This window comes from Cyprinodon variegatus, unplaced genomic scaffold (assembly GCF_000732505.1).
Source record: "Cyprinodon variegatus isolate N-32 unplaced genomic scaffold, C_variegatus-1.0 Scaffold385, whole genome shotgun sequence".
Taxonomy (NCBI): Eukaryota; Metazoa; Chordata; class Actinopteri; order Cyprinodontiformes; family Cyprinodontidae; genus Cyprinodon; species Cyprinodon variegatus.
Window position 1 is genome coordinate 394542 of NW_015150838.1, and position 27309 is coordinate 421850.

General features: G+C 37.8%; 2 protein-coding genes across 2 annotated transcripts in view; both read right to left on the reverse strand.

The window, feature by feature from the left end:
• LOC107092568 overlaps nt 1-17706 on the reverse strand; it is a 31527-nt gene extending 13821 nt beyond the window's left edge. Inside the window, exons 1-9 of the mRNA XM_015387115.1 lie at nt 17299-17706; nt 16974-17079; nt 8616-8829; nt 6376-6518; nt 2836-3010; nt 2635-2690; nt 948-1138; nt 749-859; nt 505-630 (exon numbers count right to left, since the gene is read on the reverse strand). Of these exons, the coding sequence (XP_015242601.1) occupies nt 505-630; nt 749-859; nt 948-1138; nt 2635-2690; nt 2836-3010; nt 6376-6518; nt 8616-8829; nt 16974-17079; nt 17299-17487 (1311 nt within the window). The 5' untranslated portion in view covers nt 17488-17706. The remainder of the gene's footprint in view (nt 1-504; nt 631-748; nt 860-947; nt 1139-2634; nt 2691-2835; nt 3011-6375; nt 6519-8615; nt 8830-16973; nt 17080-17298) is intronic.
• A 7164-nt stretch (nt 17707-24870) lies between these two features.
• LOC107092569 (ADP/ATP translocase 1) lies at nt 24871-26886 on the reverse strand. The gene is made up of 4 exons (XM_015387116.1): nt 26653-26886; nt 25617-26103; nt 25384-25524; nt 24871-25300 (listed from the first exon to the last, which is right to left on the reverse strand). The coding sequence occupies exons 1-4, from the start codon at nt 26761-26763 to the stop codon at nt 25143-25145; spliced, it is 897 nt and encodes a 298-aa protein (XP_015242602.1). The 5' UTR covers nt 26764-26886; the 3' UTR covers nt 24871-25142.
• Nucleotides 26887-27309: the final 423 nt, after the last annotated feature.

The window sequence follows — 27309 nt, forward strand, 5'->3', positions numbered from 1 at the left end:
TTCTGTTCTGTTTTAGGACACCTGAAGCCCCTTTCAGGAATGGGGCCGCCTAAATTTTCTCCTCATACAAAACAAAGCAGATGTGTTGTTTTCACATTCCAGCCTAAATTAGTGTGTTTAGTGGAAAACAAGCTGTAGAAAAGCCAAGAAATACATTTAATTGAGTGCAGCAATTTTCAGTGGGCTGTTCAACGCTCACTGCACAAACCTCAAGTTTCTGTCAAAAAATGTTTTCCAACAGCTTTGCGCTACATTGCATCAGCCAAAAAGAGCAATCTGCTGCATTCGCTTCTCTGCCATATGGTAAATGGTCTGGACTTGCTTTACACAGCTTCCACACAAAACCTCCTTGAGCCTCAAAGATCTGTCAGTCAACTATTTTGGCCGCAGCATCATAAATGTAATGAAGATGGCTCTCAAAACACCTGTTATTATAACATCTTTAGAAAATTGTTGTAATTGGAATGAACAAATCATATCACGGCGCTGCTCACGGCTTTTTACCTGCCATCTGTTGCGGAAATGAACAACATCCATGTAAGTCTTCTTAATATCCCACTGTAAATTCTCTGGGCTGTCCTTTTCCTCCACATGGACCGTAAAGATTAGCTCGTTGTCCTCCCAGTCAGCCTGAAACAGTAGCACAAACATTAACAATCCAAGGAGACGCATTCACAGGGCCTCTGCAGGCAGATAACAGCCTTACGAGGCCCTCCTCACCACCTCGCTGATGTCTTAACCCACTCACATGAGGGATGCTGACAGCCCAGCAGCCCACGCGCCACATCTCATAAGAAAGTTTGAATTCCATCATGTCCTCCTGGACGCTTGCGAGATAGTCGTCCAGATCGCTGTCTTCCTGAAGGAGGGAAAAGAAAAGCAGCAATTAACATGTCAGGTTCAACAAACTTAATTTTAACGGTTTGTGTGATGTGAAGCCGTCTCACCCTTTCAGAATCCTGCTGGCTGGAGAGCGAGCCCTCCTTGCTGCTGGCATCGACCTCGTCGGCTCCGTCTCCCTGGATCGCCATCAGCCTCATAACCAGCTCTTGCTCCATCTTTTTTATCTTCTTCTTCTTGGCCCTTTTTGACTTCATTTTGTCAACAAATTTGGTCCATCCTTCTCTTAACTTATGACCTGAAATGTATTATGCAAAAATATATTAATTTCATTAAATTAAAAAAAGATGCATTTGACTGTCAATTTCAGTGTCAGAGGAACATAAATAATTGCAAGAAGAAAAAAACCCTCAGTGAAGGATTCCCCCCCAAATAAAAAGCTGTTATGTGTAACAAGCACATTTATTTAGCTCCCATGAGCTAATACCTTGTAGCTCCATGTTTTATTGCAAGTACAGCTGTGTCTTTTGTGGAATGTCGATACCAGTTTTCTGTAGAAAGACATTTTTTGCCCACAAATATTGCTTTTTGTAAAATTACCTCAGCGTCTATCAGGTTGGATGGAGAGCATTTGAAAATATCAACCTATAAGTCTTGTAGTAAAAGTCTAACTGGTGATTAATCTTTGATCTGTTCCCTGCGAACAACCTATGACTCCCTGTTTAGGTTCTTTATCCTACTGGGAATTGAACCTTCAACCCACTCTCCAGTGGTTGCAGCTTCCACAGGTTTTCCAGTCAGCTTCATCCATCCATACAGTCATGATGACAAAGCTGCTGACAGTTTCCATGTCCTTCCCGCAGCATGATGCTGCTACCACCATGTTTAACCAGGCGGATGTTATGTTTTGAGGTGTAGTGTTAGTTTATAGGCTCTGACTATTTTTTTTCATCCCACTCTTTAATAAGTTCAGATAAGGAGGTAGACGCGAATGGTCATCTCATCTCCTGAGCTTTAGATCCATACTTTCCACAGGTATCTCATGGCTGTTTCTTATTCTTTTTATCTACATTAACTGGTCGGTTTTAGTGGGCAGAAATAACTTGCCAGCATTAAAATAGAACCTTTTGTTCTCTAACAAGCCTCTGGGGGTTATCACTCATCAGCTGGATTTATATTACTCTCTATTAACCAGGTGTCTTCTGGAAACAACTGTTGCACTGTTCTATTCAGCTGTCTCAGTGCAAAGGTTTCCAAGTAAAAATGTGAACCAGACATTCTTAAAATATTCATTCGTAAAATTGTGAAAATAGAAAGATGGCATAAAAGTTTGTGATTGTCAGGTCAGAAAAGAAAAGATCTAATTAGATGATTAGAATAAGTGTGAAAAAATGTTGGCTTTAAGTTTGCAGAGAGGATAAACAGTAGATGGAAGAAAAATGAGGAAGGAGAAGGAAAAAAAAGCATGATTAGTATTCAGACCTTGAACGTGATCTCTGCAATATTTAAACAAATTGCACTAATTATAACATTACTGCTGTTGGATTCCTTCTGTTCGAAAAGAAAACAGTAACTTATTTGGCAGGCAGCGTGCAGCTTTCATAATTAGCAGCCTAGAGAAACAAAGAACAACTGAGACCAACTGTGCATGGAAGGACCGGCCGGTAAAAATGGAAATGTCATAGTTGGCACCCTGCTGTGTTCCCATAGTGTTTCATCAAACTGTTGTATAAGAAGATATGGAGGTAGGGTTATCTATACTCTAAATGTGAATGAACAAGTCGACAGACGTACCTCTCCTTTTTAATGCGATTCCAGAGCCGGCTGAAATCTCTGCTCCTGCAAAGTTCCTGGGGAAAAAACATCAGAGTCAAAACAAAGTCATGTCAGTTTCAATTTTAAACACAGATGGCTGCTGCTGCTGCAGATTCTTCTTTTTTGAGCCTCACTAACACTCGGTCAGATCAGTGGGGTGCAGAGATGACAGCTACTCACACTTCACTGCCTTCCTCGTCGCCCTCGCCCTCCTGCGAAGCAACAGAGACTCGATCTGGGTCAGATGCCTGCAGCTCCTCTGCAAAGCTTTTCAGGGCTACAATGTCGAGCTGATTCACCACCAGCTGGTTCAGGTTGTCCGGGTCAGACAGCCAATTCACCATAAGGCCCAGACCTGCGAGAAAGAGCACCAGTAAACTTATAACTTATTGTAAAAAATCGAATTAATCACCAGAGAAAATAAACATTTGAACATATTCAGACTTCTCTTCTTAAACCATATTCTTTAAATGATTAATATAGCCTCCAAATCTGTAGCTGCAGTCTGACAGAGTATGTGTTGGAAAAAAAAAAAAAGTGTTTTTTTTTTCTTTTTTGTTTAATAAATGCAGGAAATTTTTCATATCTGCACATAAACTATTTGCTTATCTTGGACTGACATAAAAAATGGAAACCAAATCCCCAGGCTTTATACAGAGATAAGAAAATCCACCAAGAAACTAACTGAAAGAGCTTTAAATCAAGATGGGGAATATAAATACAATGTTTAGAAACATGAAAATGCTTCCTTTTTATATATAAAACCTTGAAGGCAATGTTTTTTTTATGTGGTTGGGCAATTTTATGAGAACTAAGGCAACACTTGACAACTACTTCTCATTTTTAAAAATACTTTTGTATAAACTTTGCACAGACCTTGATAAAGAGCCACATTTACATTCAAATTTTATCTGGATAACTTCCAATTAAGATAACCTAAGGCAAAATATATGAAATAAAATGTTGCTTTCTTATCAAGGTTTAAGTGCAGCCCCGCAACCCCCAAGCTTTTGATTTGCACTACAGTTGAGTTTTTTCTTTTCTTATGTGAAAAGATTTCTGTAAATTCCACATCGGTTTCGGCTTTTCTGTGGCGAAGGGAAAGCTATCAGGATTTCTGTTAGGTTATCCGCATCAGGACAGAATGCAGGAAAGGTGTTTTCTATGCAGAACGTTGTGCACCGCCAAGCATGTCATGCTGCCAACTAATCTCACCTAAAGGCAGCCCAGCGTGACCGGGTCAGGTTGCAACAGAAGGGATGTTTTCCCTTTTTTCACATGCCGCACAGTCAGTAATCATAAGTCTTTGTTTTTCTTTATATAATGGGAATTTAAGATAAGTAAGCAGAATTAAGAAAAAAAAAAAGACATGCTTTTCAAGATTTTTTAAATGCAAATCTGAAGAGTGAGCAGCAGCTCTTTATTCAGCCACCTGAGTCAATGCTTTCAGTTAGGAACATTTACAGACTTTAATTTACATCTGTTCTGTAATAAAAAGCTGAAACTCACTCAGATTAAATACAGAGAAACGTGTAAATATGAGTTTCAAGTTCATAATTTCAATCCTTTAAAGTGTTCAGGTCTTTACTTTGACTAGACCGTTCTAATACAAATAAATATTTAAATATAAACATTTAATTGTGGCTCTGGCTGCATTTTTGGGTCATTTGCTAGTTGAGAAATGTGAACCTCTGCACCAATCTGATACCTCGACAAGGTTTTCATCACAAATTGTTTTGTTTTTAGCTGCATCCGTCCTCCCCATCCTTTCTAACAAGCTTCCCTTCTTCGTCTGAAGAAAAGCATCCAGACAACAAGGATCTGACGTCAGATAAAAATTTTGGTCTTAGCTGGCCAGAGCGCCTTACCACCACTGCTCTCTTTATAGAGACGCACACAATATAACGTATAACAAACTCTGTGTGTGGGAAATATGCAGAATTCACATTCTGCATATTAACTACCACATATTTGAACAGGTAGATTGGCCATTCTGCATATTACCTACCACATATTTGAACAGATAGATTGGCCAATCAACAGGTAGATTGGCCATTAGACTGGCTACTTTCTCCTAATTCCCATATTTGGTGTATTTCCTTATTGCTGGAGCCTCTGAAGCGTCCTAGTTCCCTACACAGGATTTCTCATGACTCATCTTTAGCAGAAAACTTCCTATTGCCACTTTCATACAAAGGCCATATTTGATGAGTAGATTAAAAAATATATTTTCCAGCCTATAGAGGCTCCAGCCTGCAGTGGCGGATCTCTGTAGCTCCTCCAGTGACACCCTAATGTTATGCTAATCTTGTCTGATTAATGTTTCGCATTAGGTGGGCTGCAATAACTTAGTAGATCTGTGGCCAGCGAATAGAGTACCGCTAAGACTTAGGGCGCAAACAAAACAGAAAAACTACTCAAACCCAGAGTCTTTAAAGCATATTGAGGAAAAAAAGGGGCTCATTATGCATAAAAAGGAGAGCCGACTCCCCACTTCATATGCATCAGATAGAGCCAAAAGATTTACTGTCTAGCTGATGCTTGATGCTGTGGTGGGGTCTTAATCCAGCACGAAAGGGGCCTGAACAAAATGTTAGAAACAGATATTTCCACTCAGGTATGCATAATCCCCCAGCAATTTCTGCAATTCTCTCTGAAAATTGAAGAGCTCTGATCCTCATAATAATCTGTCTTGTTTCCAGCTTGAGATTAAAGGAGCCACACGTTCCTCTTTTTATCAAACCGGCAACATGAAAGAAAATGTGTGCATGAGCAGAATAAGTCAGCAATGTGCTCGTTAAGGATCAATTGCACTTCTGAGACATGGCTGGTAGCTTTAGAAAAAAAAAAGAAGAGGAAGAAAGATGTAATCTTTCTATTCACTTTTAGGATCACTACTGTAAGGCGTAAGATGCCAACCCTTTATAACTATTTTTTCCCCATTAAAAAAAAACAAACAAGTTAAAAACAAGCCCACAAGCAGTGGAAGTTAATATCTAAATGTTTAGAGAATAGGGCTTCAGCTGTACCCTAAGCATCTTTTATTGGAGCTTTCTCTCTTATAGATACACAGGTAATATACAAAACAATGACTATTGTAAAAGATTGAGCATCACTACAGCAGCCAAAAGGAAGAAAAGTTGGTGATTCAAAGATGTTAAGAGAGCAATCGCCAAATAAACTTCCCCGTTTCATAGGTTTTTAAAACATTTTAGTGATTCTTCCTGCATTTCATAAAAAAAAGAAAAGTATTTCCATCTTTCCCTCTACGTGACCTAATCGATCCATTTAACAACGGATTCACATAAGCACTAGTTTCCATTCTTGCCGTGTTTAAATTTATATGCGTACTCCTGATTCGACCTAGTTCTGCTCATGTTGGAAAAACTATAGAAAAAAAGCACCAGCAGGCAACTCAGTATGACAGACCTGCTGAGCTGCCTTCAGATGAAAACTAAAACCTTTCCTTGCAGCAAGAGTCATGAGATAAAAAAAAATTATATCCACAGCTAGAAAAAAAATGACAAAACCCTAAAGGAAACTGGAGGATCACAGCAGGAAAATCCATTCTTTTACATACCTTAAAATACCTCTCTAAGCTCTATAATGCGGCTGACGATAAGGGATTACACAGAATTCACACTCTGAAAAGACGTCAAGAGGCTTAGTCCTTGTATAGCACTGTGTTACTGTATGAGAGAAGATTAAGCACTTCCTTACCCTTTAAGGCAATGATCTCATTTAAGGCACAATGGTTGGTTTTATGCCCCCAGAAAGATCTTGGGAAAAGGTTGCGCACCAGAGCGTCAGAAAGCTCTCTGAGCACCGCCATCTCCAGAGCAGCGGAGCTGAACAAGGGGTCTCTGAGACAGAAAACAGAGACAGGAGTCTGAATGTTCATGAGCACCTAAAATCGTGATTCACATACAGTTGTTTGCATTATGCTCCCTTACAGATATTAGGGATTCACTGATCCAAATGTATTCACTTCCCACCCAATTCCAATAATTAAATGTGGAAATCTCTAGATGCCGGTACGTAACCACGATACCTGAGCTCTGTTTGCTCATCATCACTTAGGCCTTCATACATGTCTCTCTACAGGAGTGCATATATAAATATAAAGATTACATGAATATCCCAAAACACAACCTGAGATAAGCATAAAGGTCAGGGAGGGAAGTCATAAAAACAATAAACCATATTAAGAGAAAAAATAAGCAGATGTCAAACTGACTTAAGTTATTACAAAGAAAGAATCCAATAAAGAGATGCTGTTCAAGAGATTTAAACTAACTTACATTTCTTACAAAAATAGATTGAATTAATTTGCCTCCCATGGATCGAAACCCATTTTCATTAATTCCTGATCTAAATTTTTCTTCAATATAGGAACCCATACAAAGAGTAATTGGCACGTTTCTAACAGATTTGATCATATTTTACAGATTCTCTCAAACTTCCATGTTTTGTTTAAAAAAAATCTAATATTAGAAAAAGATAAGCTCTGATGCAGCTTTTATTAAAAGATGAAGCATCTAGCCATATTAACCGATATAAACAACCGCCCATTCTGTTTGACAAGATAATTGCAGAAAAATTAATTTCTCACCTTGTATTAATATTGATTCGTTTTTGAAAGTCTTCTTGAACATGAAGTCACATCTGTCTTAGAAATATAAGGATGCTGCCTTTTTGTTAATCTAATTTTGTGACCTCATGCCTCATATTTAGTTTTAGGATGCTTGCTTAAACTGATTCATTCAGTTTCAGTACAGTTAAACTAAAAATGCTAATATGCAATGTTTTCATATCATGTAGTATCTATACATTTTTAGGTTCTCCAAGTACATTAAACAGTAATGTCGGATAAACAAGATAAGCTTAGGTAGATCTGACTGATGCAAGCTGCTTTTTTGTCTTGTCATTTCATCTTCACAATATTATCATGTCCTCTTGAAGTCATTAAGGAGTTAAAGTAACTAAATATGCTTTAACAAATCCAAATGATGCTAGATTCTTTTTTTTTTTGCGTTCTAATGAGATTGTTATTTATAAAGAAAAAAAAAAAAGATATCCAAACCAAGCTGGCAACCCTAACATTAATATTTAACTGTCTTTCCCCATCTGCTAAAAGATAGACTATTGTAAGACCTATAACTGAGGAAAAGAGTCATACATGGAGGAATTCCAAGTAGAGAAACTATTTGGGCAAAATATACCTAAAATCCCATCTCAAATTAGCTAACAATATACATTTTAATATTCTTTAGGAGTATAAGCTAAAAAAAATATGTTGAACAATGAGTTAAAACATTTGAAAGGGTATGCATCCTGCTTTATGAAACTAAAACATCGTGATGATGTGGAGCAAATTTTATGGAACCATAAATCACTTCCCTACCAGAGGAACAATGTCCTGCCATCAGATTGTGACTTTGCACACTGTTTATACAGCAGCACGCTGATCCCAAAGACAAGCAATTCAACTTATGAATACATCCAGAAAAAAATAAATCTATTGGGTGGTCTGGTCAAAGTCTGAACTTGGATCCAATTGAGATACTTTCGGTGAGTTAAAGACTATTAGTTGTTGTAAACTCTGTCCAACTGTTGGCATAAGCCAGCGGGTTTCTGGGCCATGTTAGTTTGGAAAGCTTTTATGCACAAATAAATTCAATTCTTATTTGCATATCGCAGTTTGTTTTTACTCTGGTTACTTTTGTCTGATGGACAAATTTGATGAGATCAAGCATTTAAGTGACAAAAACAAAACATCTTAAATGTAATACAACACAGCACAACCACAGGTAGGCATCAAAACATGCTTAACTGTTAATGAGGTTGTTAAAGTAACAAGAATTTCCTGGAATCAAGATGTTTTACTGGGTCCAAAGAGTAACCAAAGCAGCAGCTGCAGGAATTTCTATATACATTACAAGAAAGAGGAAAAGTCTTACCGGTCAGACTGCTTTGCATTATGCAAGTGCTGCGTCAAAATCTTAATGGAGCCCACAACGGCCTGGCAGACATCAAAGTCCCTGGCTCTGTCGATGATGCGGTCGATTACAAAGTCGAAATCCCTGCTGAGCACCTTGTGCAGAGGCTGCTGCTCGCAGGGCTCAGGGACGCCGTACCAAGGCAGAACCAGCTGAGCGTAGGCGCACTCGAACACTGAGAAGATTTGTCACAAAGTCAGTGAGTCACAGTAGAATAATCCCACGCACACCTCCTGCACATCAATATTAAAAAAATAAAAACAAAAAATAGAAGCTGGTTCAAATTTCAAGCTATTTATTTATTTCATTTGCATTTATTTAAAACAGTCAGAACAACTTCAGGTTAAAATAATCATAATTTCAAACCCAGGCACAAATATTCATGAAAAGATTCTCCTCTGAACAGTGTGGGCTTTGTGGGATGAACATAAACTTAAGCGAGCTTTGGTCTTTAACGCATAAAATAAAATTTTTATAAAGTCTTGCCCATGGTGTGAAAGTCACTTTGACATGTTCTGCAGCACAAAGAAACACCAGCATGGTGACATTAGACAATGGGGGCCTCACACAAGAAAACCAGTAACAGTCTCTGACAGTTTTTCCCGTCATGTATAACCTCTCTGTTGAAGCTTAAAAGAGCACTCCATTTCTCTAGTTTATATTCAGAGTAATTCACCCTTTTCTCTTGTTTATTTAGTCTATTCCTAATTATTAGTGACTTTATTGCCGTTATCAGTCATTTATTCTTACAGTGGTTCCCAAACCACCTCTTGCTGTCTCCCAAAATCTTGTGAACCGCTGTTCAAACTACAGTTTATAAGCCTGATACTTCAAATCTAGAACTGCAGAAGCCTTTCAGGTGAGAGATCTCTATGAAGCAGGGAGGGAAGTCCAGCTGAACTGAGGATTGTTCTGCCATTTATGGCCGACAACCAGTGAGCTCCTTTAATCATTCTTCCCTTTAACTCTGACCAAACTTTCCAGTCTTTTATCAGCAAAAAAGCAAAATCACATGAAGTTACCATGTTCTGAATAAAAACTTATGCATTTGGTACTAAATGGATGGACTTTGGTAATTCTATACCATCAGGAAGTTCACAAACTGTAGTTAAAAGCCTTCAGCTGATCCAAAATGCTGCAGCCAGAGTTCTGAGGAAAATTAGAGAGATTATGTCTCTCCTATCCTGGCTTCTCTTCATTGGCTTTCTGTTAAATCATGAGCAGAATTTAAAATCCTCCTTCTCACATAAAAAGGTTTAAATGACCAAGCTCCATCTTATATCAGAGATATGATCATTTCTTCTGTTTCTAACAGAGCACTTCACTCTCAAACTGCAGGTTTACTAGTGGGTCCTAGAATTTCTAAGGGTAGGCTTAAAACGTTTTTTTTTTAATAAAGCTTATAGTTAGAGTCGCTCAGGTTATGCTATCTTTAAAGTTATGCTGCTATAGGCTTAGAATGCTGGAGGACATAGGGACCCCTTTTCATCATTCCGCTTCTTTCTATCTCTTCTCCCATTCTATGGTATTTGTTAACGCTAGGCTCTCTCGGCTTTTTCTCATCATAGTAGCTTCACCTGGTCTGTTCCCATTTGGCTGTGACACCAGCCCAGAGAGAAATATCAGCTGTACTGCTGCCATCAACACCTTTGAACCCCAGTCGGACTCGGCAGATGGCCGCTCACACTGAGCCTGGTTCTGTTGGAGCTTTCTTTCTGTTTAAAGGAAGTTTTCCTCTCGACTGTTGCTACAAGCATGCTTGGTGTGTGGGATTGTCGTCGAGTCAATGAGACAATGCAATCAACAAATTTTTTATAAGATAAAAAAATTTGAACCTGAACAATCTGACCGGATGATCTGGTTGACTTGTATCTGTAAAGTGTCTTGAGATGACGTGTTGTGAATCGGCGCTACGTAAATAAATTGAATTGAAATTACTATAATTTTCTACATATGCATCTAAATTTGAATAAATGTTCCACATGACATCATTGTGTCCATTATAATTTAGGTGATAATGTTTACATTCATTATTTGGAAATAACTGGAACATGTTAAATTTCTGTTTTACTGCTATTGTTAAACCATACCTTTTCACACCAAGTTATCCACTGTCGTCCTAGCAACTCTCTGTTTTGGCTACTAAGTCCTTAAAGATTTCATATCTCCAGAGACTTAAGTAAATGTTCTCAGACATGGGTCACAGTAGGAGCAGCTTCAGCAGAGACAGACCGTTTCTCCCAGGCAACATTCTCCAGCTCATCTTTAGGGAATTACTATATCAGGCTTGTTATAATGATTCTTTCAATCCACAACTGTAATGTTGAGCCACGGGAAAACTGAATCTTCCGTTCAGTTTATTTATGTAGCACCAATTCACAACACATATCGTCTGAACTCTACTCACACAACTCATTTTAACCAGGTAATACAGACTGATTGGTCAAGCGTAGCATTGTGTCACTGGCTATGTAGCAATCCGTCATACAGAGCAAGCATGTAGCAACAGTAGAGAGAAAAAAAACCCTTTTAACTGGAAGAAAACTCCAGCAGATGCAAATCCTGTTCTAGAAGATATCTACCACATTAGGATTAATTCACTCCTGAGGTCATAAATGCTGGAGCTCAACATTTCAACCTTAGCCAGGACAGATATGTTAATAAAAGTAGACCATGTTTTCTGGTTTATGGTTTTATGGATTATCATGTTTATGATAATCAGTTATAGAGATCCCCTGATTTATTTCCTGGAGACCAGAATTGGCCAATTTCTTTTTTTTTTTTTATTCTTATTAGTATTCATTAAATTTAACAAAATTAAAAAGTCCAAACCATTTTTCTACTTCCTTTCAAAAGCATGCACTTTGATTATTTTATTCTTTTTGCAAGTCACCAAGTGTCTTTAGTGCAGTGTTGGAAGAATAACTACTCTTCCTGGACCTCATCCTTGGTTCAGTCTGAAATATATATATACATTTTTTTTTTTTCTCATTTTTCCATCTTAAACCCCTTTAAAAAGTAGTTGGGTTTTGTTTTTTTTCTCTCAGGTCTATCATTGAGGTAATTTAGCTGAGCTGCAAAGACTTTTCTGGACTTCTTCCTACATTTCTCCCTCTCCAATCAGCTTTTCAATCAACATCCTCTGTTCTTCTGAATGTCTAGAACGACACAGTCTGATTTTTAAAGGGAATGTCTGTTTAACAGCAACATTACACTTTTGCTGCCCTTTTCCTGGAACAACTTCTATCTTCTTTAAATAATTACCTCACTTGTTGAACTCCACGTCACACTCCACTCACGTTTAGCACACCCTTTACAATAAATTATTAAACTCCACACAATCAGCAGCATGCATGTCACAAATGTGGTTTTATTACTCTACTATAGAGTAATAAAATCACATTTATGACCTGCATGCATATTACTCTATTTATTACTCTACTATGGGTTCAAGTAATATTCAATGTATAGAAATTTCTCTAACAGAAATTGCAATTGATCTGTTTAGTGATGCTTGTCAACTATCATTTTTTACCTAGATGGAGGCTACTGTGAACAATATTAATGTCTGAATAATAACATAGAGCAGGTGATTGAGGGAAGGCTGGATTATATTTTGAGAAGATGTGATACAATTGGTAGTTCTGCTCTAAAAAAAAAAAGGAAAGAAAAACAGTGTTAATGTCTGTTTGCTTCCAAAGCAAACAGACATCAGGTAATGGGGAGTTGATTACTAGAATAATCTGATATGTTGGAGACAGAGAGGCTGAATGCATGACGCTGCAATACAGAGCTGACATTTGAGACATGTCACTACGTTTGGCAGTTTTAAATGGATGCATTTCTAATTTTAATCAAGAAATTTATGATTATTAGACAACCTGATCTTTTCACATGGGCCTGAGACTTAAAAATTAAAGCAACTGGAGATCTGATTATTCAGTCGAGAAACAGTCTTATTTCAATCAGTCTTTAGGTATCTAGGTTCTCTAGTAATTATTGTGATTCCGAAAAAAGGTGGCATTTAAAAATTGCATAAGGTGTTTTTTTTCTGCAACAGATCCTTCACAGTGTAGTCAGACTCCAAAGAAACAAACACCTTTCTGATATCCAACTGTTACTTTCAAAACTGCAAGTCTGCTGCTAAAAAGGTGAAAAAGTTTAAAACTCTATTCATATTTAGAACACAGCGATCAAAGTATGAAACAATCATAAAAAATACTTCAAGTATTTTTAAACCACAAAGACAACAATAAAGATACATGATCTGTAGGCTTTAGTTAGCCATTCCTCTGAAAAGATGACTTATATCCCCATCTTTCTATATTTCCTGGCAATGATAAATGCTACAATAAATGTCTATCCCAAGAGTATTTATAATGCACATTTGCTTAAACGAAAAAAAAATCTCCAATGATCTGAGTTAACATTCAGGCTGTGCAATCTCAGAAAGAAAAGGATCAGTGCTGCTACGCTACAGATGAGTAAAACGAAATAAAAACAGGAATAAAATTGCCAGACTTCTGTCCTTTAAGTTTAGAATCACAAGTCATTTAATTCCCCTCAACGTATTTTCACTTTAACAGTTCACGTAACATATCTCATCAAGCCATCAGTAGTTTAAAAGGCATCTGGAGTGAATCTATACCGTGCTATAGACTGAATTTAATCAGAATCATCATTCCTCTCTGGCTGTTAGCTGCTCCGCCTTTCCTGTGTGTGGCTTTCCTATGTGTTCATTTGCATGAACAGCGAGTGACTTAGATTATTATCATGAGAGACAAACTCTAATACCAGCTGTAAACCAGCACACACAATGTTGTCCTCTTGTTCCTGAATCAAGCAGAGCGCATGTTGATGCTAGATCAGAAGAGGAAGGGGATACAGCTCACAGAAGACAGGAGGAGAGTCTGGTTACATTTTGTTTCACTTTAAATCTGTCAGCTCTGAACAAGGCAAAACAGAAATGGTGAAGATAATAGCAGGGGGGTCACTATATGCCTCAAAGATCGTTATATGTTTAAAAAGTAAACATTTTTTAGATGTACTTTATTATTTCCAAAAAAGTGTGACTTGGTATCGGTAAAAGTTAAGTTGACTGTTATTATGCGACAAGTGGTTTGAAGTTTAACAAATATACCATTTTCCTTACCTTGAGAGAACAATCTTAATCATTGACCTCAAGATCATTCAAATTAACCATAAAAAGTAGAATTGAACTTAATAAAGGCATGTTGATTCATTACTTGCACTTTCAAGAGCATTTATTTTATGCATACATACGTCTAAGAATGTTTTCATGCTGAGGAAAACCTTTACTTGTTTTGTTGCAAGTTAAATAAACTCATGGCAGTAATTGAATTCAAGGTGTATTATAAAATTTGTGAGAAAATGAAACATACATTTAATAAGTAATGTAAAATAGCTCAGCAGGGTTTGCTTCAGTCATGCAAATGATTGTTTATAATTGAATAAATGAAGCCCTGGTTGAAATCTTAAAGCTATTCATCTTTTCTCTGAAGCTCAGTGCTTTCCAGTCATGGTGCTGCATCAAATCCATTTTTTTTTTTTACTTTCAGGAAGTCATCTCATTAAGACCAATGAGATCACTACGAGTCAATTTGATTATTGTGAAAGAAACTGATGCAAATGCAAACACGGCTGATAATGTTATGATAATATGCAGCCTATTTCCTGCCAGATCCATCACTGCCATGGAGTACATGCGATCTCTGTCGAGGGAGGGCTTTTTTTCTCTGCTTCCTTCCTCCGAAGAACCAGAGGCGTAGCCAGAACATTTTTAGAAGGGTGGCCAGGAAATAACCAATGTATAGTGAGGGGTGGCCGAAAGTGGATAGGCGCCAGAACCTCAGGGTCAATCTACACTGTCCAACTGGAAAATTAATGAGCACAATGTCCATATTTTTTTCTAAATAAAAACAAAATATCCTTTCCTACGGCCTTTGCTAAAAAATAGACACATATATTTAAACAGCTTCCTAGATAAAAGGTGTAGTGGATACAATTGTTTCAGGTTTGAGTTCTGGGGCAAACATATTTTCCATTGTCAGTTACTTTTATTAATAATCATTCTGCAAAAAAATTATATTTACAAGTACGTATATCTACATAAATTGATTATTTAATACCATAAAATATCATAGATAACTATTTTATTTATTAAAATAGTTATCTATGATTTCACTGAATACTCCTATATGATTTGCAGAGAGAAATCATTTCCTCTTTACTCCATATAACATAAAATGTAGTTCTGAAAAGAGCTTGAATTCTGTACTTATCTTTAACGTCAGTACATTGATGTGCATAATTAACCACAGTGTTTCTGTTGTCAAGTAAATGTTAATATATGAAAATTTTAAATGTTTTGAATATTCCACTTGAGAGTATTACTGTTGGCATCATCTGTATTAGAGTTTAAAAAAAAATGGTAGGTTCCGCCACCTATCTGAATATATTTTACCAAGGTGTTCAAAATGTAATACAATCTTACCTATCTAATTGCAGTATATATAACCCTTCCTTGTCATGCACATCCTTGTTGGCATATGGTGTAATTTTCTATTTCTTCAAACTATGAAATCCTTGCAACAAACTAAATTATGATATAATTAAAATGCTTTCTTTAAACCAAAAACCATGCTGCTCTTATATTTGGCGAATTTATGTTAGGATATTTTGCAAAAATATGTTGCAGTGCATGATGGGGTTTTGCATCTCTTTACATTATTCCGTTTCATTGCCCACATCCCACCTAGCATGGCAGTGAATGCTTACACACCGTTCAGCTTTCATAGATTCATTCTTAAGGAACTGCCTGTCTGCCTCTATATTGTATTGTTTTATGTTGGTGTTTTTACAACACTCGGGCTTACGTTGTAGACCTAGTATGTGTGAGTGCGTGTCTGGCTGCCTTCATGCAAGCGTGGATAGGGATGGGAATTGGAAACCGGTTCCTGTTCAGAGCCGGTTCTGTTAGTTCCAGTTCCATGGCACCATTTGGCAGCTCACTTAACGGCTCTTTTAACGGTTCCAGGCAGCACAAGAGCCTAGCGCTGGGCAGCACGACTTGGGTCACGTTTTCTACGTAAGTTACGTCACGGTTTTTTACACAAGCTACGCACACAGCATACAGTAAGCAAGTCTGACGTGACCAGGCGTAAGTCTAGAAAAGTAAAAAAAAAAAAATGTTTTAAATGGCATTTGGGTGTAAAGTGGCAATTACATCCGCGGGAGGAAATACATCCAACATGCAGAAACCCTTCACACACAACATGGCATACACGGCATGCTTCTGGACAGAAGCTAAAGTTACGACCAGCATTGAAGGCAACTCTGGTGGTAAGTAGCTAGTTTTATATCACTGGCTGTGCTTAATGTGGTTCCTAGTAAATTGTATACCCTTTCTAGAAATAAACCCAATTTCCTACCTCTTTTTGGGGTTATTAAACATGCTACGAAGTTGCTCCACAGTTCAGGGAGCGAGAGAAAGGAGACGCTCGTTTATTAAAATCAGGGGGAGATGAGTTTATTACCCAAAATTGTACATTAATGTTTTTTAATTAAACAGATGCCTTCTCCAATAGATTTGGATGGTTGCGACGAGACGGATAGTCTGGCTGGCTCAGAGGCTGGCAGCTCCTGTTCACTGCCTTCTGTTTTTGCCGAGGCAGGCAGAAATAGAATGTCCCAGGCAAAGGCGTGCTCTTACAAAGTTCATTGTTTCACAGAATCGATAAGGGAATGGAATCATGAAAATCGTATCAATTCCAAACCCTAAATGTGGACGTTACGCAGCAGCAGTCACTGCCGCGTCCATGTTAATAACCAAAGCCAGTAAAACCGTATTATAGACATTTTTGTGATGATTGTCGTGTGATGCTTGAAGATAGATTGGTTAATCCACAATGTGTATCCGTATTGTGTCACACATTTGAAACGCACACGTTCTATATATATATATTTTTTTTTTGGGATGGGGGGGCGGTGTAGATGGAAAAATGCCAGGGCCGAAAATCTTTTACAGTCTGACCCTGGCCACAGGCAATGGCCACCCCTGCCCCCCCATCTAGCTCCACCCCTGCAATGAACCACACCTACCCCAGCATGTAACATGAGCTGCAGCTGTGAACCATCTTCCCTCACTGTGTGTCAAGTCAAAACAGAACTGATGAGCAAACAGGCTGAAATCAGGAGCAGAACTGTGACTTGAGACATCAAAATAGCCTTGAAACAAAAACTTCCCACAGACTGAAACAGCTGAGTGCTTGTTTTTCACTGATGAAAAAAATTCTTCACCTCGTTGAAGGGACTTCTTCACATGTGGACATGGAGAAGTCAGCGTTATGTTCTGCTCCAGGGACCCCCCATCAATCAGTTCACATGACTCTTCATCGACAGATTCCTGGAAAACAGAACAGAAATCAGGAAGTTAAGAGTAAAAGTGTGGAGAAAAAAAAACCAAATGTATCAGTTTATTTCCCTCAATGTGTTTCACCTGTGGAAATCATTTTAAATTTAACATTTCCGAGAGCATAATGGCTACTTAAGTGCAAATTAGCTTTAATATTGAGCCCAGTTTCATATCAACAGGTTATAAGCTGTAATTTAAATGTGTGCCCACCTGAAGCGGATGTTCTTTACTCTCTTCATCAGTTTGTGTGCCGCTCTCTCTCCCGTTGTTTCCAAAAAACAGCGGCGTTGAAACGCAAAACAGGAAACAAATAACGTACTGCGTTACTGTGCGACCGCAGTCTGAAAAATACCAAAGCAGGCCGAAGCTTACAGCGATGGAAAAGCGCAGCAGATACATCTTCTTCACTCACAGCGGGCTCCTCTCCACAGCGGCTCTGACTTTTAGTCGATAAGCGTTGGAGGAAGCGGCATCTGACTCGGTTAACGGCATGTTCAAGTTCCCGCAGAAGAAGAAGAAGTCAATCTGCGTGTTTAGCTCTTTGAACTTCTGTCAAACGGCGGAAAAAGCAAACTTTATCAAGCTGGTTAACGCGGGGCTGTGATTGGCTGCGAGGAGTCCTCGCGTGCCAGTTTTACACGATGAAAGCGCGACATCTAGAGGCTGGACATTGACATTACAATAAAAAACTCACTCAAACTGAGCCATTTTTTTTTAACATTGTCATTTAATTCTAACACGTGTGCAAATCATACTGTTTTTGGACACCCTTTCCCCCAAAAACGTACAAACATTTAATTTTATTTCCAAACCATATTTTACTGTAGCTGGGACAAAGGACTTTTACAGGGGCCAGTGCTTCTGTGGAACTGGCCCTGATCCCTGTTAAGGCCTCTGTACTGAAGACATAAAGCTAAAAAAAAAATCTAATTATGATATACTGGAACACACATATTGACCATTTCCTTTTTTTCTCTCTCTTTATAATTGTGTTTCACTTAAGATTTGAAAATTAATGTGATAGTTTTCATCTGCTAAATGTTATTTTGAACCAAATAAAAAAAAACTGATTCGTTACAGCTGAATTTATCAGTTTTACTTTAGTTTTACTTCCATTGAATAAAACTGTACATTTTTAATTTGCAACAAGTCAAACAAATATGTAATGTTTTCGGATTATGAATGTAATATTCCAAAGAAGAGATATTTATTTAGCAACCAATTATCTAATTTACTGTTTCCCATTTAAGGCATTTTTTTTTATTCAATATGAACTAAAATTAACATTTTAAAGCCAAAAAATACACATTTTCAATTGCAACAACATATTTTAATTAAAATAAATAAAGTGGAGATATCTCCACAAGTAGCAGGTTGGTTCTGTTGCCCCCCTATATATATATTTCAAATAATAAATTATTGCCCTGTTTTGGATATAAAGCTTTTCTGTGCCCCCATAAAAACGCGTTGACCCCACCCTGGCCTCCCTTTCAAATTTGGTGAATACCTATTCACAACTTGCTGTATTAAAACATTCTCAGCATAAACAAATCGTAAAATAAAACAGCTGGTTGGGCATTTATCTTAATGAAGTGCAGTAAAATGGACAATAGTGAGAGCTGTAAGGTCATCATTTATAAAGTGTGAACAAGCTCAAACCCCATCGTATTTTTTGTACTCCTGACAAATGATTAAAATTGTGAATCACCGCTAAATGAGTATTTTTATGCGCCCAATTAATGCGGGAAATATTATTTTTTGTCACGCTGATGAGATTTCATATCATATAATTTTGGTAGAATGTTGCCAAGCTTACCACAGCAGAAACCATATAGAGTTTTCAAATTATTTTATTTCTAAATCCAAAAATAAGCTTGTTGAAAAAAAAAAAAAAAGATCATCCCATAAACCAAATAAGCATTGCATGCCTCTTGGTGACCCTACTTGCCATCCAGCATTTCTGATTTTAAAGTGAGTGTTTTTTTATCATTCTGGAAAAAAAATTAGCCCATCCTTCACACAGTTTTTTTATTTTTTTATTTTAGCCTCTTTATAAAAGTTTAAAGAATGAACTATTTAAGGGGAGATTCCAGTATAAAACCTTCATGGCATGTCAGTGTCCTTCAGATTATTGTTCTGCTGCATAACCGAAGTGCATGTAAGCTTAAAGTCCCAAACTCATAGACCAATATTCTTCTTTGGATTTTCATGCAAGAGAGGTGGATTCATAGGCGTATGAGTCAGAGCACGATCAGTTCTGAAACAACCCAGGACTCGTGATTATTTGTTAGAAAATATCAGGTAAGTTTGGAAAACCCTTCTCCCTCGGTATGTCTATTTCTCATTTTTCAGATATTCAGAGTCGTTTAATGATCTGAAACATTCAGGTTTGATAAAAAAAGAAAACTAACCTATTTTCTTTTATCTCTTCTTTCACAGCTTGATGTAATGTTTATTTTACACTTCGCATAGAGAATTTATTTCAAAAGAAAGCCAAATCCTTTTTATCAATGTCTTTTCCTTAAACAGAAGGATTTTTTTTAAAGCTATTTGAATAATTTACTAAGTAAAGCAGTTACAAAATATCTAAAATATAATTCCCCCGAGTTTTTAGTTGAAACAATGAATCAAGAATTTAATAAATGATTTAGTCAAATGTATTCTTTAGAAACTTAAATGTATTATAAATTTTCCTCTTTCCATATTGTGAACAGTTTGAACTCTTCTGTAAAAGACAGATATGGTTTAAAAATCGACTTAACCTACTAACCAACTAATTATGTAAATAAAAAAAAACAGACTGCCTCATTACTATTGATTTGCATAATTTTCTGGAGCAATTATCCCTAGAGTAATTGCTTTAAAAATCCTAATGTTTTTTTCAAATCCCTCTCTAAAAATGCATTCTGGTTAAAATCTAGTTGAAGTTCAAACAACACCTTGCTGATGGATGATGTAGACAAAATGAGAGAAATAATGGGCCTTTATTAAAGGTGTGATTCACTGCTGACATGTTCTTGTAGATTTTGGGCGAAAGCCTTATGAGAGACATTATCTATTCTGTTATTTGGATTCTTTGGTACCATTCTACTTCTGTTCTTTCTTCTACTGATAAAAGCTGAGAAGAGCCCAAGCCATGGTTACTTCTCATTACTGATTTGCTGTCATGATTATGATCTCGCTGATACTCTACAGCAGGTCAGCTTGAACTGCAGGCTGCCTGTTTAAATAATGGACTATTTTCAGGAGAAAAAGAAAAATTTTATTTTTTTAAACTGCTTTGAGTTTTAAGATAAAGATGAAGTGTTTCTCATCAGTCTGTAAAATGTTTGATTTGTGTCTCCTCTGATCACAGAAACATTTTTCCCGAAATGATATTTGGGTTATCCTTGTAGATGACTTAAGATTTCAGTAAAGCAGTCTCCAGGAAATGAAAGGATTACCTCCTGGGTCTCTTTCTTCCTCTGATGGGGGAATTTCAGGTTTTTAACCTTGAAAAAGTTGTCATATAAAGATAACCTGTACAGCTGTTTAACCTAATAAAGGTGCAGTCTGGGGGTTTTGTATTTGAATAAAAATAGAAAGAAAAACAGATGTTTGTTCATATTTCTCTAAGCATCCTTTCTGAGTTTATTGGATCTTTCTGATTGTCTTTTGTTATTATTTAATCAAATGTTTCCTGTCGAACCTAAAGTTTTTTTGTCTCAAAGAGAAAATACCAGATTTTTACTTTAGCCTTAAGGAACATCAGCCTTGCTCTCTAAAAATTCATTCTAAACCCTAAGGCAGCACATAATTACATGACCGAATCTCAATAACAAGGCTGGTATGTATACTTTGAAAACTTAGAAACTGAATAAGATATATGCATTTGTAATTAATATTCTTAAACGAACATACATTCACTTTAAAACTGGGTTATGTTTTTATCTGGATTGTAGAATATCCCTCTATATGTCTAACAGCAATTTTCCTGCAGAACTAATAAAAAAAAAAACTTTATTTTGGAAAAAATTTAAAGAGTTTCATATAGAATATTCTATTTTCATGTTGTGTTAAACAATATTGGTTTCCACAGGTAGCAGTCCTATGTAAGGATGATTTCTTAACTTCTGCTACCTGATGACCCAGAATTCATATGTTCAGTTGCTGTTTCAGTCCTCCATCCTCCTCTTTGATGATACTCCTTAGTTTGTCTATAAGGGCATGTGACTGATACAATGGTTATTAAAACAATCTGGTATGTTTTTCATTGTGTGCAGGTACCATGTTCCTCTGGAAGACCTTAATTGGCAAATCTGCAAAGTTTGTCAGCGGAGGGAAGCAGGAGAAGTTCTTTGATGTCTGCATAGATAACTGTACGGACATCAGATTTGATTAAATTCAGACAAATCATAAATAGGTCAGGAAATTTTACTCTTTGATTCGCTTTGATTCAGTGCCCGCCCCCTATTTCTAAGACTTTATTCCATTCTATTCTTTATTTTAATCTGAAAGGAGAGTATTTATTGAATGTGGCATCTGTGTGGGATAACTTATGTTTCCTTTTCTTATATATATATATATATATATATATATATATATATATATATATATATATATATATATATGACCATACAAACAAGGGGGCGCCCTAAACTAAAACAGATTAAGCTCATCTGTAATTGTTTCACTTTAGCATTGAGACAAGGAGTGATTGTCAAACAACCTTTTAGGAAATAAGCATCTGGCAGGAAGACAATTATACATGCTTCTATAATGTACAAAGATAAGGTGTTCTAAGTCTTTATTATCATTAGAATAAAAGTATTAAATGAACTTTAATATTGTTGATTGGATAGACAGAATAATATGTTTTCCCCTCCATGTATGGAAAGCACTGAACTGCCATGATGTTGTGACATAATACAGTCCAACAGCTGATATTATGTAACAGCCCAGCTGACAAAAAGCTCTCAGGGGGAGTAGCCACACTGTTGTCTTGCATGTTAATAGACAATCTGCTAACCAAGTTGTTTCATGCAGTAGGTTATTTTAGAAGTGCATCAGCAGATCCCTGCACAGATCCATAACTGTAACTGCAGAACTAATAATGGATTAGTGCTACAGATTTTTGCTAAGCACATTTTAAAGGGAAAGAAAAAAAGTAGTTTTATAGATTTTTTTATTCTAAGAGTTCCATTTAATTAAATGGTTTTAAGTAATGGGGTTGATTGCTTTAAGAGTAATTCAAAAAAGAAGATTCATCATGAAAATGTTAACTAAAAAGACATTCACATTGTTTTAATGACTGAAATTAACTCAAACTAAAAACCTTCTAGCTTTACAACTGCTAAGCACAATAAATTTATTTCTATGTAATAAAATTCAACAATAATGAGAGAAATTAATTTATCAGATGACTTTTTTTTAAGCTAAATTAAAAATTTACTTTAATTGCCTTAGTATTTGTGAAAAACATTGACTTGGGTCAATTTTTATAGGGGATCCTTTCACAGGATTCAGACTATTTACTGGGATTTTGGCCCATTCTTCTTAACATGACTGCTGTAATTGGGTTGGGATTGTAGGTCACTTTGCTCACACACCTTTTCAGCTCTGCTCATAGAGATTCAGATCAGGGTTTTATGATAGCCTTTGCACTCCTTAAAGCACTCTGTCGCCATTATGACCCCTAACCGTGCTTGGGGTCATATCCATGCAGAACAACTATTAGCGGCCAAGATTTCAACTTGTCTGATGTCCTGAGATAATCCTGTCAATTTTGTATTTAAGTTTTATTTTTGGTGTCATGAGCTCTACTAGAGTTTCTGTGTGAAATGGCTTTCAGCCCATGTTAGGCTTGTTTCACTATCGATTATGAAACTCTTTTATCAGCACTTTCAAAATTTCATTTGCTTTTGTTTTATTGTTGAAATAAACATTTTAACAACAAAACATGCAATTTTTTTTTCAAAACAGATGATATGGGACCTTTAGGAACTTTGATGAACCAGGTTTTTAAAGATCAAAAAAAGTTCTCTCTAAAAGATAATTTAATTCTGTTTTCTCTGTGTGCTTCTATCTACCTGGATGACTGAGAACACCAGCATCATGACATCATCATTTGGGGTCTCTAGGCTGAATAATCTTTGCAAAGGCAGATTTCAGCTTTTGAAAAAAATTAGGCAAGCAGGTGTGTACGATAGCCAATATTTGAATATTGTTTTTGCAATTCTTTAGTGAAAATTAGCTAAAATAAAATCACTTTAGTATTATTCCACACAACAAAGTGAGGCTTTTCTAGTATAAATTCTATTTAAATACCTGATTTCACAAATATATTTCAAATCCCCAGAAATAAGGAAAAAAATCTAGAAGTATCCCTGCAGTCGATCACACGTTGGTTGTTTTGAAACTGTTTTTAAAAGGTAAATAGTCTTTTTTTTTTCCTGAACAATGTCAGAAGATCCTCCGAGGTCATCAACACCCTGGAGTCGATCCAAGCGTACACACTGATCCACGTCTGCAGCGTTACGGTGCGTGGCTCTAGTCTGAACCCCACTCATGCTACTCCTGAACATAAAGTCAGGGTGTTTCTTAGCCACTCAGCACAAGCAGACTATAAAAAGCATTGATCCTTGTCGAACGTGGGATGAGCTAAAAACGTGCCGCCTGCTGAGAGATCAGTGACGCGCCGGTCAACTGGTTTCAGTGGGCCAAGGGTCAAGTTCAAGATGAGATTAAACAGAGTCCAGCTGAGAAAATTGTGTAACCTCAGTGTTTGCTAAAATGAGTCCATTCTACTTTAGCTTCAGCGTTTCTCTGCATTAATTCATGTGGTTAGATAAGCTATTTTTTCCAATCAAAAAAAGCACATTGGGAAAAAAAGGACAAGTTCACAGGGTCAGATTTAAGCTTATGCTTAAACTCAGAATTTAAAGATCCAATTTCTATGAAAGTCTACACTTTAAAATTACCCTGCCTAATATCACAATAAAAATTTAGATTGTTTTTTTTTTTAAGCTTCAACAACTGGAACTTTATTAATCTTTAAATGAATTTAATTAAGTGTCTGGAAGCTACATTAGATCATTATTTTAAAAGGGAATTAAAAAAATAAAACCTGCTCTACAACTCTCCCATATTTATACCATCTGCACAAGGGCAAATACTACCAACACAAGTTAGAGTACACACCCTGGTTAGAGACCAAGGAGTACATTACGTCCTCTCCAGCCACAAGCTAATATCAGGTCAAAGCCTGCAGCGCTTTCTGCCGGAAGGATCGTGTGTCAGGAGGAATTTGGTGCATGAGATCAACTGCACACCTAAATCCAACACTTAAAGACGCTTATCAAAGGTAAAACATCTCCCTTAGCTCTAAAGGACACCAGATATCTTGGCTGTGACGGTAAATAACTTAGTGTGTCATATTCCTAAATGGTCAATCAGCTCAAGGTCACAAAGTCCTCCACCTGATCGGTCGCAGACGGACGGAAAGAGCACAGCAGGAGATCAAATTATATTTAGCGGGTTGGAATAATCCAACCCCAACACATATAATCCTATTCGTTCCTCTACAGCGAGTTCAGACGTTTGGCTCCCAGTCTACCTGCCGATCCCCTCTCTGCAAGCGCGTCTAGAAATATTACCTGCAAGTCAACTTTCTCTGCTGACTTTGGCTTCCTCCCAACTACAACCTGTAGTTCTACGCTTACATCTCTCACTATCAGTTGCCAAACGGATGCTTCCTCGGACACCAGTCATGCATGACATCACAGTTCAAAACCAGGCAGGAGGTTAACGTAGTAGGTTGCCTTTATTTATCTTTATCTGGCAAAGTTCTTGCAGTTAGGGAATGAAATTCTCATGAGGGACAAAAACAAAAAGAAATTAGGAAAAACACGGGCCGAGAAACAAACGCATAACAGATTCCCCTGGTACCACTAGTAAAAAAATACTAGTTGGTCCCCTATAAACATATTTTGCTCAGGTATTTAAGTCCTTCCAAATGTACAAGATATGTTACAGATAAATTTAACAACATGAACAGTGGAGAGACACAAATCATCTTAGATGACTTTCTTAAGCTCGTCATACAAGACGAGCACGAAGGCACCACCCATGCCTCGGAGCACGTTGGACAACGCTCCTTTGAAGAACGCCTTGCCTCCCTCATCACGTGCAATCTTCCTCCAGCAGTCCAGAGTGCCAGAGTACATAATATCAGCTGAGGAAAAGGGGAAAATTCTCATTAATGGCCATGAATAAGAGATTTTAGCGCTTATAAAGCCAATATTTTGGAGTTTTTACCTCCTTTGCGACCAGACTGCATCATCATACGACGACGGACAGTGTCAAAGGGGTAGGACACAAGACCAGCAACGGCCGTCACACTCTGAGCGATCATCCAGCTCACAATAATGTGCGTGTTCTTGGGATCTGGGAGCATGCCTGAAAGAGATGCATCGATTCAAAAGGTTAATCTTCTCCCCTGAAGGATGAAGAGCTCATAGAATGAGAAAGGAGACGTTAGCTGAACTCACCCTTAGCCGTGTCGTAGACACCAAAGTAGGCTGCTCTGTAGATGATGATGCCCTGCACTGAAACGTTGAAGCCCTGGTACAGGCCTTTGAGGCCATCAGACTTGAAGATCTTCGCCAAGCAATTTCCCAGGCCAGAGAATTCCCGCTCCGCTCCCGCTTTACCCACATCAGCAGCAAGACGCGTTCTGGCAAAGTCGAGGGGGTAGACAAAACAGAGGGACGTGGCTCCCGCTGCACCACCGGACGCCAGGTTACCTGCAAAGTATCTCCAGAACTGCTTGTGCTTGTCGACGCCATCCAGGAAAATCTTCTTATACTTGTCTTTAAAAGCAAAGTTGAGTGCCTGCGTGGGAAAGTATCTGATCACATTGGCCAGGTTGCCTCTCCAGAAGGAGAGGAATCCCTGTTCTTTGGGGATGCGGACCACGCAGTCCACGATACCCTTGTACTGCTTGTCGGCTGTAATCTGTTTGCTGGCATGTTGCACCTGTGAAGAAAGAAAGAAAAAATGCATTCATACTTTTGCATGATTCTTTTATTTCCCCTGCACTTGCTTGCATGTGATGAACCAACTCTTTAGGCATCCATTCAATAATTCACAGCCCCGCCTCCTCCTCCCCAGGCTGCTGCATCCAGGCCCCCTATGCAGCAGCTGAAAATCCTGGCCCTTCCCTTCCTATGACCTTGCCTGCAACTAAACTAATAACACTTTAGAGAGAGAGGCGATTTTAAACACCACATCAGGTGATCATCAGCCTGTTATGGGACACTGTGTTTCCTCCAGTGTTAGGGAACAAACTCACTCAGCTTTGAGTCTGGCTATTATTACATAACTGCTCTGCTTCGCCTCAAAGAAGCTCATTCTTATTTGACAGAGCTGCAGCCATTTACTATTTAAAACCCAACTTTCTGCTCCTGGTGCTGCAGCATCCATCTGATAAGATCAAGATCTTAGTCAGCGGTTTTAGGGATGCCGCATCAACAGCTGAGGCGTCATAACACCTCAGTTAACTGCAGGGAGAAGAACACAGCCTACCTGCAGCAGAAGTTTTACTCTCTCGATGGGAGCAACGGCTGTTTTGGAGATGGCAGCGGCGATGCCGCCAGCCAGGAAGTCCTTGGCAAAGGAGATGGCTTGTTCACTCATCTTCGGGTGTTTTCCAGACGCCGTCCGGCTGCTCGGTCCGTGGGTTCAGCAGGTGGAGTTGAAATGGCCGAAAGAAAGCGAGAGTTGAATGGTTTTAAGGAGGCTGAACGCCGCGAGAAACGTGGATTCCTGCTCTCGCTTGCGATAGGTCGGTTGTGAGTAGGATGGGAGGAGCCGAATGACGTTGTTTCAGTTAGATGTGCTGGTTTCCATGGTCACCCAGAGAGTAAACTATATATATTTTTTGTTCCACAATATCAGGGGGAGTTTATCATAAACAAAAGTTGTGGATTTTTTCTTGTTTTAATCTTCATAAGACGGGTTTTTATTTGTTTTATTTAATTAGAGTTTAATTCCAGTCTGAACCAGACAGGGCCTAAAAACTATGGTGGGTAAAGGTCACCCCAACTGTTGATGTCCTTTGGCTGTCAGTTTCCCACTGTGGGAGGGACGTGGGTCAATCAGCTGACTGAGTCCACGCAAATCCCGTCGCACCAAGTAGGGCAGGGCATTATATCAAATAATCTGACAACACTCCTTCATATA

Coding starts and splice junctions, on each gene's coding strand:
- LOC107092569 (XM_015387116.1), bottom strand. CDS start 26,763: ATGAGTGAACAAGCCATCTCCTTTGCCAAGGACTTCCTGGCTGGCGGC. Junction 25,525..25,616: donor TGTCTACGACACGGCTAAGG/GTGAGTTCAGCT, acceptor CATCTCTTTCAG/GCATGCTCCCAGATCCCAAG. Junction 25,301..25,383: donor GCAGTCTGGTCGCAAAGGAG/GTAAAAACTCCA, acceptor CCTTTTCCTCAG/CTGATATTATGTACTCTGGC.